The 17,903-nt window shown below is 31.4% G+C and overlaps 1 protein-coding gene across 3 annotated transcripts in view; it reads left to right on the top strand.

The window, feature by feature from the left end:
- Positions 1-17,251, top strand: part of LOC118181153 (uncharacterized) — a 115,610-nt gene extending 98,359 nt beyond the window's left edge. For 2 of the 3 annotated variants that reach the window (XM_085811649.1, XM_085811648.1), the window contains exons 17-18: positions 4,870-4,975; positions 13,996-17,251. In XM_085811649.1, the coding sequence (XP_085667775.1) occupies positions 4,870-4,975; positions 13,996-14,042 (153 nt within the window). In that variant the 3' untranslated portion in view covers positions 14,043-17,251. The remainder of the gene's footprint in view (positions 1-4,869; positions 4,976-13,995) is intronic. The other variant, XM_085811650.1, reaches the window with a different exon arrangement.
- The last annotated feature ends 652 nt before the right edge of the window (positions 17,252-17,903 follow it).

Here is a 17,903-nt window from a genome sequence, read left to right on the forward strand (position 1 = left end):
TTTTCGCTAGGAATTTCCAGTACCTTTTTCCCCTGGAAATTACTAGAAGGTGTATACAGTTAAAATTGCATATAAGAGCCGGATATGGTTACAGTTAAATATAGGGATCAACTACAGTTATACAGGAACCAGACCAAATTGTTGCCCAGTTGTCTGCAAGTTTGGCAACTTTTGATGATTTCTCCTCAAAACCATCACCAACTTGGCGGAGTGAGATACCCATTTACCTCAATGTTAAATAGACTTGCATCTGTAACCTTTTTCTGGCAAGGCTTCATGTTCTTCAGACATTTCATGTTACATTATACACAGGGCTTAATTTCTAAAATTAGAAGTACCAGAGCCCTATAGAAGGCCGCGAAGAAAGAAGAAAAAATAAATAAGCAAACTAATAATTAAAGTATTTAAATAAAAATTTAATAAATTATTAAGTTAATGATAAATAGTTAAATAATAAAATATTAGGCCTTGTCTTACTTAAGACTACAGCGGGATTTACAGTTTTCCTCAGAAACTAATAAATAGCTCATATAGCCTCTGGCTGTATTTCAGCCTGGAATACAGTGTATAATGCAGTATCAAGTGATGATAGAAACAGACAATATGACATATAAACAACAAGGGATGATAGGAAAAACTCTTCTTTTTCCAAAATGAAAAAAATGTAAAACTATTGAAGCATTGTTAATGAAAATAGTGGGAATACTAGAAACACTATGAGAGCATGGACAGAAATTTTAACGGAAAAGTGTAACGTTGAGAACAAGGAGTGAAGAGTTCATTGCTGTCTGATCGCAATTCCCTGTTGATATAATTCTAGCTGTCAAGCAGAATGTAACGAGAGAAAAAACTTACCCTGTAACAACATAAGAAATATTAGGCTCTAAACAAGTGACAATTTACTTCCCCCATATTTGTTTACAGCATTCCCAAAAGCCTGTCTTTCGTTGGGGAGTTAGTTATTATCGTCGTACATGCATGACCAGGTTTTACTTTCGAGGAAGAAAACATTACCCGTTCTCCTAAATTCATTGCACTTCCTGCAAAATAAGCCTTAGACATGTAGGTGGAAACCTTACATTTCTGTTAAAAGTCTTAACCTAAGTAAGGGTTTGTTTCTCAGGAAAAGATAGGCATGCATTCTGAAATTACAATTGATTTTTAAGAATTATTTTTTATTAAGTTAAAATTTTTCTACTTAAAGTGTGGTTAATTTACATAAAAAAAGCACTGGAGCCCTTTTATTTAAGGTTCTGGGGCCTTTCGGCTAGAATTATGACTTACTTCAAAAATTGAGAAGTACAGAAGCCCAGTGGACTCCAGCACAATTTAAACTCTGTTTATACAAAATTCATAACAATATATTGTCAATAAATTTTTAACATATAGGAATGTAAATTATATTAATTTGCATTAAGGAAATAATCCACAATATATGATGCAAATCTTCGTAATTTTTTCCCTTCGAATCTAATAGATCTATAGCTTGCCACAAAAGTCAGAGAGTAAGAAATTTTAAATAAATTTTATTGATATTTTTTAACATGCAGTAATAGTTATTGCATAAAATTAATAATTACAATAATTTGAGTGAAATAATATATTGCTTTAATAGGATAAAGTTGCTTTGGTACTTACATGTTAGCCTTTGTCTCATGTATGGTCAAAAATATCAGCCTTGAATGATTGCTGAAAATGTTTGGCAACCTTAGCTGTTCTAGATTTTTCTAAAAAGATTTATATTTCATTTTCTTAATGGTGTGCTTTTGGGGGATAAGAGAGGATATCGATAACCACTTTCATTCTAATGTCAGGTTTAAACAAAACAAGTACATAATTTTTTTCTTAATATTTTTAACTTGGATAATTCTTGGAAAAAAATTTGCTAGCTGTGTGTATTTTGCATCACCTGTTTCTTGACTGAGATTTGGTGAGAAATGAATTTAAAACAGTCTATCAATTTCATCTTTATAGTATTTTGTAGAAGTGTTCTGGTTCTCTTGCAATGAAATGATACTACTTGTTGAAAATGTAATGTCAATAACAGCTGGCAAATAATTGGAAACTGATTTGACAGAAGTCTCTTGAACAAAGCAAGTACATAATTTTTTCCTTAATATTTTTAACCTCACATTAGAATGAAAGTTTAGCAGAGTTCTTAAGTAGACAATGGCAATCTGCAGATAATAACAATTTGATAATGATTTTGAAAAGCATTTGCTACACAAAATGGAAATAAATAAATTTAAACAAAAAGATTTCATCAGAAAATATATTTTACGGTGATGTGTTGTTGGGTGCTAGCATGCTTACATACAAGTACTGTCTTTTTCCTCAAAGCAGCATATATGAAAAAGTAAAATTGAAAAATAATAATAAGTTGAATAAAATTCCTTCATCTTGTCCAAAAGGTGGTAATGTGAATTATACTGTATGAATTGTTTTGACATTATTTTATGAATTTTTGACAATTATCATTGGCCAAAAAAAACAGAATTTTGCACAAGCTATTCCAAATTTTATGAGAATATTATATTAAATAACCTTCACTTTTGATGTAAGGAAACAAATCTTGAATCCTGTATGTATAGCAATAAATTTGTTTACTGACAATTAAAATACTGCATGCAGAACTTAAGATTTGAAAAGAAAATTGCAACAATTCCTATGGAAATAACTATTTATAACATATTTATTATAAAATCGTACTGAAATTTTTTAGTTCTAATAGAAGTAGTTAAATTTATATTTATAAAACATAAACTTTTTCATTCTTAACTCTTAATGGATAAGAAAGAAATTCTGCTTATTATAACTATATGGGCACTCTGCAGTGTTGTTTAAATACAAATTCCCACCTCCTTTTTCTTTTTTGTTATTATAAAATATCTTATTTGATATGTTGCATTAGTTCCATACCATCTTCAGATCATGATTTAAGACATATTGTCGCGTTTTTTTCTTTTCTTCTGACACCAGTTGTTACGTTATTTTCTTCCTTCACATTCGTACGGGGTTGGAGTGAATAACGATGACACTTGATGAAGTATTAAAACACACTTTATTTACCAGTATTGTCAGGATAGCTCCAAAACACGTTTTGCAGTCGTCGATGAACTACTATAAACACGCTGACACGATCAGCGACACAGCCTTCAGGTTATCAGGCTATCACGGTGGAGACAGCTTCATGGCAAAGCACTAGAGTTTAGCTCTCAACTCTGCTTGGTCGTTCTCGGAACTCCACGTACTCTCGAGACTCTCCAAGCTGCAACTTGCGATGCACTAAAAGACTCTCTTGATGCACTCGGCACTAGACTTCGAGACACTTGCTCAATGACTGACTATCAGCTCACTAGACGAGGCACACACACTGACTGACTGCGGACCAGCATTGTTTATATAGCTTTCGGCTTGTGTTCGAGAACATTTTGAGCTAAACTGGTAAGAATTCTATCCAGAAGGTTCTCCATCCATCCATGGTATACCACCAATTTTGTTGCCAAATGGGTGATTTCTCGTCAAATGTGGCAACCCTGCCTTCCCTTGCCATTAAAACTGCTTTGCGGGGAAGCCATCTTACTGCGTTTGTACATTTCATTACACTGCCCCCTCCCAAGGACTGTACGCCCCGGGCAGTACAACCCTTAGTCAGAAGCCAAATTCGATACAATCAAAACGATTTAAAACATACAGATAACATAACTAAAGAAGCAAAGATTTACACTATACACAAATTAAACACATAACAATTTTAAATTATACACATTAAAGTTCATAATGAATTTCAGTCTCAGTCTTTTCATTAAAATATACCCGGGTCAAATACTTTTCCACTGCAGTTCTCAGATATATTTATGTTTTGGATATCATAATCTGAAGATTCAGTCCTTGCAGACTTCCTGACCACAGGAAGGTCTAAAACAGTTTGTTCACCACTCTGTGGTTTATTCATATCATGTATACAGTTCACCTCAGTATTTTCAGCAGCTGGTATATGCTTATTTTCCTCCGTTTCCTGGGAACTAATTCCAAATTCTGCATCAGTGTCATGAACGGAACCTGATTCTTCACAAACACAAGTATCTAGGTTTAGAATCAAGTCCTCGTCTGCACAATCAGCACTATGAGACACACATATAATTTGCGAGGTGAGTGAATGAGTGAATTTTCTTGCAATACTGGAGCACACTGCTTAAGCTGTACATCAGCTTCTCCCATCTCTGCATCACATGCACTTGCAGATGGTTCAACATTTGCTGACTGCATTTTCATAACTTCACCATCAGTTTCTAGAAACTTCACAGTCACATTTTCACTTTCTTCTATCTCTACTTCAGGCACGTGAGAATCAAAATCTTCCCTTCATGTTTTCGTTCTTTTTCTTTAATCCCGTTAGATATTTCATCGATCATTTCTGGATCTTTCTCAGGCACTTCATTAGCTACTTCTTTCATTTCGTTATCCTTGGGCTCTCCAGATGCCACTTCTCTCATTTCAACATCTTCTTTTATGCCTCCAATATCTTCTGTAAACTCCACTTTCACCTGTTGGAGTTGCTCTTAAGAATTAGTAAAAATAACATACCTCACAGTTCGATATTTGAAATATCCAAATATTGTAATTTTCTTTTCCCTATAATAAAAAAAGTAGTAGAAGGAATTGCACATATGTTAAATAGCTAATAATCAATGTCTTCTTTAATTAAAACTTTGAAAGACCTGAAAATGAAATCACAATAGCTGGAATTTAAGGAGTCATTTAATGTATATGAATTTTTGCTTTGTGTCTTGATTTTTATAAACGTCATTCTTAGAAATTAGTGAATATGTCTATACTTATTAGTATCTTACAATTTCTATATTTAAGGCTGATTATGAAAATAAAGTTGGGAAAGAAATAAATGATGTAGGCCAACAGTGGTTAGAAGTTTTATGTCTGGAAGAAGATGATGTGTGGATAGAAGAAAATAATGGTACATATGTAAATATTGGTTGATATAATATTCTGCTTGTAATTTAAATTCTAATTTTCGCTGGGATTGTTTATTAATTTAGAGCAAGATCTTCATAAAGTGTTTTTTTTTAAATCACATATAGTTATGTTGACTATTTTATGTGAAAATTGTTAGATAATATTTCATTTTTCACTTTTATGATGTATAATTTTATATGGTGTTGATAGATTTGAAATGTTTCTTCTTTTTTAATTAATATAAAAAAATATTTTTGTATTTTGTTCATGTGTAAAGAGCTGGAAATAAGAAAATATTTTTACCAAAATTTATCAGCATTTCAATTTATATGAATTTAATCAAGATTTAAAATACAATCACAGCTGCTCTTTGAGCTTATTCGCAACACAGCTTTGTAACTATATTTTGAGTAGTATTATCAAAATTTTCTGATGTGTCCAAATATCCATACGAAGTTAAGTGCATATCTTTCTTTTGCATTCAGTGAAAAGGCTCATAAATAAATTCATCCATATAAAAGATGCTTTGATTGAGATGATGATTTCATTTATGAAGTTCACACATACTTAAAATAGAAAAACATACCTAACAATTCTGTACTGAAACATAAAATGGCACTAGAAACACTTTTTGTCAATTAAAATAATGCTGTAGATGTTCATTTATCTGTGGGAGGTATTGGCTTTTGTATCAGTTAATATACTGAAGAAAAGGTCAAATAAGGATTTAAATTGTTAGGTGTATTTATTGCTTCTGAGTTGCTAAATTTGTCAAACAGTATGGTGAGTTGAAGAATCCCCTCCTTACAGTATCTTCTTCTGTATTATAATTCTGACCAAGCATCCTTTTCTCATGTTCGGCAATCATAAAGTGAGCAGGTGAGAAAATCTTTCATAAATTAACAGAAGTGGTTAATAAAGAAGGTATGGGAAAGCTTGGTATAGTAATAATTTGAAGCATAATTTAAAGTTCTTGTGTTATCAAGACACAAGAAAAACATGCCAAAGTAAAACATAAACCAACAACTTCGGCAGAGATTTTAGTCAAGACGCTTATCAATTTCGAGGGCAAACACGTACAGGTCCATCTTCATTTGGAGCAAAGAAATTTGCAATGAGAGGAAAGCTACATTTATATTTATAAGCAAAAGGAATAAAACAAAAACACTGGATAATTTTTGCAAACCAAAGTCAAACTTATGATTACATTTCCAACTGTGATTAGCTGTTGAAGACTTGTTGATTTCACCTTTTTGGATATGAGATTCATGTTCTTCGATGTAAAATTTTAATGCTCTTTAACTTTGGCTGTTATATTTCAAACCATACTGACAGTGTAACGTCACTGTCAAGATATGCTTTAAATTCCCCGAGAATTTAAAGTCAGATATGGAATTTTTAAGAATAGAACTGTGGATTTTATTGAAGTGAGAAAATGACTTTAAAATTGAATTTCTGGGGAATCCATGCAATTTTGTAACTGACAGAAGGATGACATGGAAACACAACTAAGTTGTTGATGTTATTTCTAACAGTGGAATGTCGTCTTTGATGGCAAGATGAAAATTTTTTAAGGCTTTATCAGTGATCATGGGAGAAAGTCCTTAGTCAGTTGTAACTAATCTCTGAGTTCATTAGCTAGCAAAGGTTCTGAGGAACAAACTTTGAGAGCATAAAATACATAGTAATAAAAGAATGTCATTTTTTGGTTAGCCAAGTGACATTGTTTACAAACTGAAAAGGGTTTGCTGAAATCAAATTCATTCCGAATTGTAAGAATGCCAAAAAGGAAAGGTCAGATTCAGTTTCAAAAGTGAACTGGATGGCTGGGTCAGTCAAATTCATAACATATAATCTGGGATAAATCTTTATTGCCATCAAAAAGCATGAAAGTGTCATCTACACAGCAAATCCAGAGATGAAAAGAGAGTTTTTCAAATAATTTGACTTCAGCATAGTGCATGTACAGGACTGGACATGTCAGCAAGTACAGGACTGGAAGTATTGCCCATAGCTAATCCTTCACTTTGGTGATAATATTCATTTTGAAAGCAAAGTAGGTTTGACTCGGAGACCTTAGTAAGAGAAAATTAACTCTTCAATGTTAGTATGTATGAAATAAAAATTCTCAAAGCCTAGTTTCAAGATATTTTAGTGCTTCTTTTATCAGAAAATTTGAAACAGAGAGAGATTTAACATCAAAAGAAATCGTAATGGAGTGCAGGGAAGAATTATCTTTACATTTATCAATGACAATGTTTCTTATGGTATATCAAATGAAAACATTTTGAAAACGGACAGTTTACCTGGCCAAGTCATGTTTTGATTGGAAATTAATTGCTACATTAATCAGATTAATTGCTACATTGAGTAACATAGATTAGCAGTCCAAAATATCTGATGAAACTCTGTGAAAAACTAATCTTTCAGCAAATTTTACATTTGAATTTAAATTAACATAGTAGTCATGTTTTTATAGCCTGTTTTCCTTCATACAAGATTATTACATGCAAACTGTTTAATTTTTATACTGAATGCAGTGAAGTTAACTTTTGCCTCATATAAATATCTAAATAATTAGTGGTCTTTCTGTGAATATATATATTTAAATAATTTAAACTTTATAATTTATACCTTTCTTTTAATCATTATTTTGAATTCAGCTATACTTATCTAAAATTATGCTTCATAATATCAAGGCAGGGTCCTTGAAAAAGAACACCAGAATTACTAAAAAGTATAATCATTGCAGTATGTTTCACATAACAAAATGTCTGAAATTAATATTTTGATTCAAATAAGTTTCAGTATTTACATCATTTATTTCACCATTAATATTTTAATTCCATGGCTAAATTTGCTGCATGACGTTACAGTTACAATAGTCGCTGTGAGTTTTTGTATACAGTCAAATAACAAAAATCTGCCGACCTGAAATCCGCGTTGCCTCTCAAAATATAAACATTCAGTTTATAGGTTCCGGAAGCCAGTACATTGAGTACGAAATATTGAAGAAAAAATACTTACCAAATAATAATGAATCATAACGGAAATACCAAATTATTGACATCATGATAAAAGTTTTTTTCCCTCTAATCTGCATTGAGGTAAGAAAGCAAACGATTCACTCAACTCTTCTTTTAAGTTCATGATTCACATTGTTGTATTTTCTGAGCTTTGTGATTTCACAAGATTATTTAGTGCTGCCTTTTTTTTTTTTACCCGGATATTTTGTAGATAAATTAAGAATATTTTAAATTTCAGCCCTTTTTAATACAATCACAGATAAGAAACGCATTCATTTTACTACCTGCAACGTTGAGAAATGTAAACACATTACATTGTAATGCCAAAAAGGGCAAATTCTGCAAAAGATGGAGACAGGTGCATTTTATAGCAGAATCGTATGGAATTGCGATATGATTGTGTATAATATACGAAAAAATAAAGAAAAGCTGTTTAAATTTTACAGCAACAGTGATTCTAACACCAAAATCCGAAACCGAAAATCTTTGCATGAGGTGAAATTGGCAAACTTTGATGCTGTGTATATATAATACAATGAATAATATAATCAGTTTATATATGTAATAATAATTTAATGATTATAATAAGTTATTGCAATAATGCATATAATAATTTAATTAAATGTAGCTAATACGCCTTATTTATTTTGCACTTATAGTCTGAATATTATGATTTATCTTTTCTGTCCTGAAATCCACACAACTTCTGGTCCCAAGCTGTGTGGATTTCTGGACTTATACTGTATTTGCAAATGTAAAATTTTTTACTGTATACAATATTGGAGCACATTATGTTGTTGTTGTGACTAATCTCATTTGTGTAAGCTAATCAGAGCAAATCTGCAAATTTTATCATGGAAAGAAGTAAAAGACTGTATCTGTCATTAGCAAAAGCCTTGGGCACCTTATAAATGACAGTCTGACTTTGCTCAATTACGTCCCAAATTTTGGAGAAGTGCACCCTGGGAGACCGAGGGTTTCCCACCCCACTTACCCATCCATGAATCTCTCAAAGACTTTTGGATTTCCATATATTTTAAGTGCCTCATTCCATACAGACATTATATGTTTACAAATATGCTTTCTCCAGGATTTGAATCTGGGCCTTTCGGTAAGGCAGTCAGCACTAACCACTTTCTCATCTGGGTGGCAAACTTCTGATCATTAGATTAAAGTAGGCACATTAAAAGAACATTAATAGGGCCACATTAAAAGAAAATATTCAACTAGGACAGCATCTTTTTGAAACCTTTTTAACGCTTTCAGAACTGGGTAAAAATGGAGCTTCTGGCAAGTGAATGCATTTTTCCACATTTGTGGGGACAGTGAACGATTTCACTCTCCTCATATTTTCAAAACTTAATTTTTTAACCATATTTTAGCATTTGCTTCATTTCAGCATGTTTAATAGTTTTATAGTAATATGCATGTATATTCAATGCATTTTTATTTTATTCAAAATTAGATATGAGATGTAAACTGTATAGATGAAGAATGCTTTAGCTTTATGAGTTAAAAAAAGTGTGCTGTATGTGTACTTCTCAGCCTTTTTCTCTTTTTTTTTTCATTATAATGTAATTCTTTTATAAAACATTTTTAAATTTCTTATTAGGATGTGGATGATAATTAAAGGATTATAATTTCTAAATCATGCAATATTTCAATATGTTGCATTTTTAAACAAAGGCTGGAATCACAATATCTGAATTTTTTGAGGGAGTATGTGTAAAAAAATGGAATTGAAATATGATTGTTTTTCTTTATCAGTCTATATGTTTATGCCATATGTGAAAGACTTCTGAATGTATATGATCATAAGTAACTGTCTCATAATCGTGGAATGCATCTTCTTTGCCACTTGTGAATATTTTGTGTTTGTAAATTCTAGAGATCTTTAATTTAGATTTATATTAAGGTCTGCTGGAAAATTTGAAAAGTGAAAGAAATTAATACATTTATTGTACCCTTAATAATATCAGGGTTACCATACTACCTGGAAAACTGGGAAAAGTTAGAAAATTTGAAAATTAACCAAGAAGTCAGGGATTTAAAATATTTTTGTCAAAAAACTGGAAAAGCCAAGGAATTTCATACGGTGATCTAAAAAAAAAAAGCGATTTTTATGCCAACATTAGAACCGGTCACTTTCTTGGCAAATTATATATTGTATGAGCATCATTCAGGTAGCTTGTGTAGAGCCAATTTTGGCAGCTCCAATCAAATTGTCATTTAGAAAGGCAAAGCAGTTTTTCGAGCAACTTTGGATTTCAGTAACCTCGAGAATCAGGAGATTCGCATGTGCAGTGCATGTTGAACGAAAGAAAATGCTTTCCTATTCTCATATAAAACAAAATCGGTTTAATCCCAGTATATAGTACTGTTGGATTTGGTGACATTATGATGAGCAGTAAACGGGTCATTTTGGTGTTGGAAACAATTTTCAGAATTGTGCTAAGGCTGTACTGTATACTAGGATTTTACCATAAAATCTTTTAAACTTTTTTTTTTTTTATGCCTTATTTGTCATTTTGCAGTAAAATAAAAAAAAAATAGTAATCACTCATCTAGGCTAATCACTTAATATAATTATATTCACCAAAATATCATTGATTATTCTAATTAAATTTTAATCTTTAAGTAATTAACTTTATTTAAATGTTATTTGTATCATTTAATGTGGCTTCTTTCTTTTAAATTTATTTATTATTAGTTAATAATAACAATTTTCTCTGGCATACTCCTGAAACTAATTCTAGCAGTATGATGACATCCTATAACGAAATTTAATGCACATATTTTTTGCTTATGTATGCTGCTAAATAAATATAAAATATCTGAATTTATTTTAAAATATCATTAAACAGATTTATTTATTTCGTTTTGCTGCAAAATGTCCGTACAAAAGGACATTTTTAATCCAGATTGAGCAGATTGTAATCTCAATCTTCAGTGATATATATATATATATGTAATAATAAAATTCCATAGTCAAGAATACACTTAAAATTCTAACTGTATGTTCTTTTCATTTTTAATGGTGATGTTCTGTTATTTGAAAGTACGTGGAATTAAATCCACAGCCCCGTAGTCAAGTTGTTTTTCCCGTCTTTTCTACACGTACAGTTATAGAATGTTCTCAAGATATTTAAAGCGAACTGGATTGGCTGACGTCATTTCTTGGAAGCTCCGCCTTTCCAGAGGCTATAAAAAGACTCACAAAAGGAATATTGGGGCTTTTTCTTAAATGTCATGATGCAGTAAACTTCATACAAAAAGTTATTAGTAATTCTTTTTATTTACTCCGGATTTCTGATTTTTGTAGCTGCTCTTTTCTCCTGAATAATAATAATAAATGGATCCTGTTTTTTAAACTTATCGTCTGATTATTTAAGCTACGACTAAAGCTGATACATCACATATATATATATGTCATATGTAATTGGCATTTTTTCTGTTTTCAAGTGGTGCCATAATTAATTTACCTCTTAGCACAGCCAACGTGCACCACACAGACAGATTGGAATTTTCTTAAAACACATCTGGAAAAGTCAGAGAATTTCATTCTTCTGTTTGAGTGGCAACCCTGTAATATTTATTGTGCAATATAATTTATGTTGTTATTTATGCCTCTTACTAGCATGATAGGGATTTGTAAATAACATTTTTGAAAAATGTCTTGTCTTTAAAGGTGTAAAATTCTTGCAGTGTTTGGCTGACATCTGCTTCAGTTTTGAATTTTTTATCCTTCAAAAATTTGGCAAGGAAAGAAACTAGTGATAATCAGAAGATGCTAGGTCTGGGAAGTATGGTGGATGTAGCAGAATTTCTTGATTTAGCTCTATGATTTGATGATTCACCGAATCAGCATATGGTCTGGCATTATCATGATGCAGTATCCACTTCACCAGTGCTTTCCATTCAATATCATTGGCCTCTTTTCTTTGACTGCTTAATTCATCTGTCAATTTACTAGCAGTATCTTTCAGATTGAGCTTTTTGTTAGGTTTCAAAAGCTCGTATGATATTGATCCTTGGTTGTCACACAGCATTCAGGCTCAAACTGCATTTAGAGGTGGCAGGTTGTTCTGTCTAACTCTATGGTCTTTTCCTTATGATATTTTCTTGGGTAATCCACTTCGCCAGTTATTCAAGCAAGGTTATTTTTTGCTCTGAGCAAGCAAAGATGTGCTTGTGATGACTCAATCTTGCAAATTTTTCTCACAACTCATGAGGTACCCATTTGGAATATTTATAAACTGATTCTAGTCTACAAATATGGTCCAAAATAGTTTGTTGAGCTGAGTTAAGCTGAGCTTTTTTGCAGTTTCCAGTGTTGTCACAAAAAGGATAGCTACCTAGAGCTGAGTCGAAACCATCTTCTTCAGATTTTTCAAACAATCTCGTAGACAGTCTATCTGAAACTATATTTTCACTAAATTTTGACATGCTTCTGTAGAATTTCTCTTAAGTTTGAATTTATACAAAATACAGTGTAGTAAATGAATTTTATTGGTAGCCATGTGTACACGATAACATTTCAATTCATAATAATATAAGGGACTTTTGTTTCAGTTAATTTAGAAGAGCACATGTACATAAATGCAGTAATAAAGACAGATAGCTATATATGTCCCAAATGAACATCTGCTTGTATATTGAAATTTGAAATAATATTATCAAACAGAACTTTCCACTAGACTTTATACTTACATGTATTTAACTTTAAGCATATTTTAATATGTAAATATGAATCAACAAATACACCGAAGTGCTACTGAATTAGGATAGACATGACTATAAAAATTGTGTAGCACTGCACCGCATTTATGCTTACACGAGGGCGATGTGGTAACTGAATATATTACTAGTACTATGGTTGTTTTTAATCATTTGTTTCAAATGCCAGTATGGGTAAAACTTCTGATCTAGACAACTTCAATTGCGGACAGATAGTAGGCGCTCAATGCATGGGCCATTCAATTTCCAAAGTCGTCAAAGGTCTAGGATTTTTAAGGTTGACAGTGTTAAGACTATACTAAGAATACACAATGGTGGGGGGGAATTAGCCGTTGAGCAAGTTGCAAAGGACAATAAGCCTTGAATCACTGTGGTGCGAGACAGCCAAATTTTACATAGCCAGCAAAGCATTAACTCAAATTACCACCCAGGGCACCAGTCATATAATAAGTAAAGAGATTGTGCATTGCTCGCTTCACCATATGGGCTTCAGGAGCCGCAGAGCCATGAGAATAACTGCTCAAAGTATGCCATTGAGCTCTATAACTTGCCTGGGTAACAAAACTCATAGAATGGACTCTAGAGAATCGGAAATGAATAGCATTAAGTGATAAGTCTTGGTTTCGACTGCTTAACAATGAGGGAAAGCTGAGAATATTGCGTCAAGCTCATGAAGCCATGGATCCTGTATACCAATGTAGAACTGTACAAGGCTGTGATTCAGTCATGGTCTGAGGTGTTTTCTTTTGGCAGTATGTGGGATCTTTGGTACTTGTACCAACCTCTTTCCATATGATTTGGTACATAGAGCTGCTGGGCGATCATCTCAATCCATTAATGTTATCATGTCCTTCATACGGATATAGGAGTATTCCAGCTAGATAACTGCACAAGTTCCGATTGGCTACTGCCTGGCTGGTTGAGCATTCCTCTGTCATTAATTGACTATGTAGAAGCCCTATCTTAAATCCTACTGAGCACCTTTTGGAGGTTTTGGAAAAAGGTGTGAAAGCACATCACATAACACTAGCGACCCTTCTTGAAATATGGATAGCTCTATCCAATGTTTGGCAAGCCATTCCCGTAGAATGCTTCCGTACATATATCGAATCTGTGCCTTATCATGTGGCAGCTATTATCAAGGCCAGAGGAGGGCCAACTCATTATTGACTTGCTATTCTTAATTCAGTGGCACTTCAGGGTATATTTAGAACTGCTTAAGGGCATTTCTAATTTTTCATCTCTTGTTTATTTTTAGAATCTCCAAAGACGCAGGACAACTATCAAACATTGAACTGTTATTAAGAAATTAGTGTTTCTTCCAATTTTCATACCTGGCTTCCATATGAATGAATATCTGTTATTTAGAATTATTAAAAATATGAAAATCAAATATGCATTATATTATTCATCCATTTTCACATATTTCTGCTTTTGGTTGTATCATCTTCTATGCATATATAAACTGGTACTGGAAAGAGTTTGAAAATGTAATTTTGTTGTTTATTTAGCATTTATTGATTAGACTAATTCTGTGTTGCCATCTATGTTGCAATAAAATATTTAGCCTAAACTTTTTCAAATTATTATTTAATTCTGGTTCTTGATCAAAAGGCACTGAGAGTGTTCCTGTTTTTAAAGCAGAAATTTGTATTCATAATCTGAAGCATGTTAATTGCATACATCTTGCAGATATTTGAATTGTATTCCCATGTTTCTGCTTTGTGGAGTGCAGTGTGTATAAAAATACTACTAATTTACATATCATTTTGGTATTTCTACTTACTGCATTATTTGTATTTTTAATAATATCCTTAAAAAATGTGACTTATTACTTCACCCCTGCTTTAATATTGGCATTATTAATATAGCATCAGGAAATTTTGAAAATTTTAGTTCATCTTGTTCCTTTGCTTTTTCAGAAAGACGGCTAATTTTTAATTAAATAATTCAGCACTTTCTGATTATGCACGCCCCTTACCGAAAAGCCAGTAACTCATTGCCGACTAATTTTTCACCAACCTAATGCATGAAAGGCAACTACTATTTTCAAAATTGTGGCATGCAAAAATTCCATGCAAGAGTAATCAATTAGTCAAACTGAAAAAGTTAAAAACATAGGTAATAAAACATGTTTTTCAAGAAATTCTTCTTTTTTGCACTATTATTCTTCCCACATAGAAAGCGATCTGTTTTCCCATTAAACTCGATTCCATACAACTTCTGTATTGCTCACCAGTGAAAATAGATGTTCGCTACGCACAGATTTGGGTTGCTACATAAATACCTTTTGGTAACATTGTGGGTTGCCACATAAATATTTTGGCAACATAATGCTTTGCCTCATGAATACTTCTTTATGAATTTTCAGTAGGGATGTGGATAATCAGAAAGTACATATTTTCATAACTTTAAGTCACTTATATGAAAACATCAAGAAAACATTTATTACCATATTTAAACATCAAGTAATCAAATGTTTACTTAAAGTTTTCAGTAATTACAATAGCTTTTGTATGTATAAATATTAACATTATGGATAATCATCTGTGTATAGTATATTCTGAAAATTTTATAAAACAAGTTTCATGAGTATTGACGGTATATTTGAGAGCATTTAATATACAATTAAAATGAACATATTATTTTTAAGAAGAATTACAAAAGTTTTAAAAAGTAAAATAATACTTGCATTTTGAGTTGCTGAAAATGTGATATAATTTAGAATTCTGTGATATCTTACTTTCATGAAAATCCTGTACATTAACCCCCTGATTTAAATATGTAATGCATTTCATAACCTTTACATAAAAATTTGATTTGCGTAAATTCAAGTTTTGGAATTGTTCACTCTGTATAAGGAAACCGCAATATTTATTATTATTATATGTATATATCTGTTTATATATGTCTATTATTTAACTATATTGCTTTGTGAATGAAACATTGCCATATGAGTGGCTGAATAATTAAAACCACTGAATATGGTTACATTACACAGCCCAGGTTCAAAAAGTCTGGCTGCAAGATTGGTTTTCCTGATTTTCTCCATGTGTAGTGAAAATATGAGCATTTCCCTTAAAATGGCCTCCATGAAGGCATCCATCTCTTTAGACAGATAGCAATCACGTGCTTTGCCATATTCAAATAACTTAAACATTATGCAGCAGTATTTATTCAGATATAAACTGCAAAAATAATGTAAAAACAAAGTAAATAGCTTTTTTAAATTTAAAAAAAAAAGTCTTGTGTCTGTTAATTTGGCTGTGTATTGAAGGAGTTGGCATTGAAGATAAGTGGTTGTGAAGAGAAGTGCTGTTCTCTGGCAACCTGTACTCCTCATTGCGGTAGAGAATGAGTAGTAGTCAGGGTTGTAAGAGTTATCATCTTGACATTGCTACAACTGGCATCTTATAAACATGTCTAGAATAGATTGTGTGGTCTTGTATTATCACATACTTCTTATCATCATGGAATGCTAGACATATTGAAATAGGTACAGCTGCTAGAGTATTTTCAGTTATTTAAAAGTAAACTCTAACAGTTTCAGCAGCAAACTCTTAACAGTAATAATAATAATAAAAAAAAATTTTTTAAAAATGTGCTTAAACTAACTGCAGAATATTGCTTAAATGTAAGAAATATGGGCAGGGAAAGGTGAAATTATTTACAGAATCCTTATTTTTAACTGGTAGGTTTCAGTTTGAATGTTGTGGCTTTTGCACACTTATATAATTGCAAATTCATGTAAGTGATTTATTACGTAAATCAGGAGGTTACTGTAACATAAATTTGGTACAAATGCGACATCATAAAAGAAAATTAATGGAAAATTATTCAGTTCATTCTGTCAAGAATACATCTATCATCATTTCCTGAAATTTTCAGGAATGTTGCACATTATTAGCATTATCCAATATGTTCTTTTAAGAAAAATCTATGATCATTTCCTGATGTTCCCAGGAATCTTGGAGAGAATTTTAACAAATATTTAAAAATTATAGTTAAAAGTTTATAATTGGTGTATTTCAGAATGTCTCCTTTTAATTAGGTTGCATCCTTATTTTATGTATCACATTACCATTGTGAAGTATTATGTGATACCTGTGCAGACACCAAAAATTATGTTGTCAGTTTGTTAATCTGTAATGAATTGCTGTGTTATAACAGTTTCTATTTTGATGAAACATATTGGACGTAATTATTTGAAGATGAATTTCTAATAATGTGAAAACTTTAATGTTATATTTATTCGTTAAAATTTACATTAAATTTTATATTTTAGGATTTTGGTGGAAATGAACTTTTGAGCATTTTTAATGTATTTCCCTGTGTGTGGTGACTTGGTGCGTATGCTGTAAACTAAAAAATGTCACGCTTATAAATATGAAAGATTTCTGCCAGAATTCTATGCAATCATTAACTTTGTTTAAAAAGTTTTAAATGGATCTTTTATGATCTTTTATGTATATATAATTTATTGAGCTATAAAATAAAGCTAATTTGAAAATGCATTCATTATGTCTTCATTTTAAAAAAATTCAATGCAAGTTAAGAAAATTAACATTTTTAAATGGGGGAAAATAATTTATATGTTTTATATAAATCTGTTTTCACACCTGTAGAATTTTGTAAGTTGTATATATTCATAAATTATACTATATATTATATTGTTTAGTATTATCATAAATTATATTGTCATATATATATTATTACAACAAATAAACCAGGTGCTATATTTGCCATTTTAAATGTATATTATTTATTTTGGGAGAGAAAAGAAATCACAATGTGTGTATGTCCAAATGTGCAGTTAAATTTTTACATGTTTGAACCTTTTCCTATAATTTCATGCATAGGAAATGTCAAATATTTAGTCCTTGTAACATGTACATGTAAATATTGCTGTTTCACTTTTTGACCTCCCTTTTTTTTTTTAACTTTAAAAAAAAAAAAAAAAAAAAAAAAAAAAAAAAAAAAAAAACCCCGATTTTATGTTTTATGTGAAAAATTTGCCATATGCTTGCATGTGTTATTGTTGCGTGCGTACGGGTTCGTAATGGATTGAATGCACAAGTCGATAAGAAGTTAGTAAAATTTACTATTATCCCAAGAATAAATACAAAATGCTTAAATTTTCTCAGACATATTCGTACAATATTGCAA

This window comes from Stegodyphus dumicola, chromosome 2 (assembly GCF_044657685.1).
Source record: "Stegodyphus dumicola isolate Sdum_Otavi_A_Nest chromosome 2, ASM4465768v1".
Lineage (NCBI taxonomy): Eukaryota > Metazoa > Arthropoda > Arachnida > Araneae > Eresidae > Stegodyphus > Stegodyphus dumicola.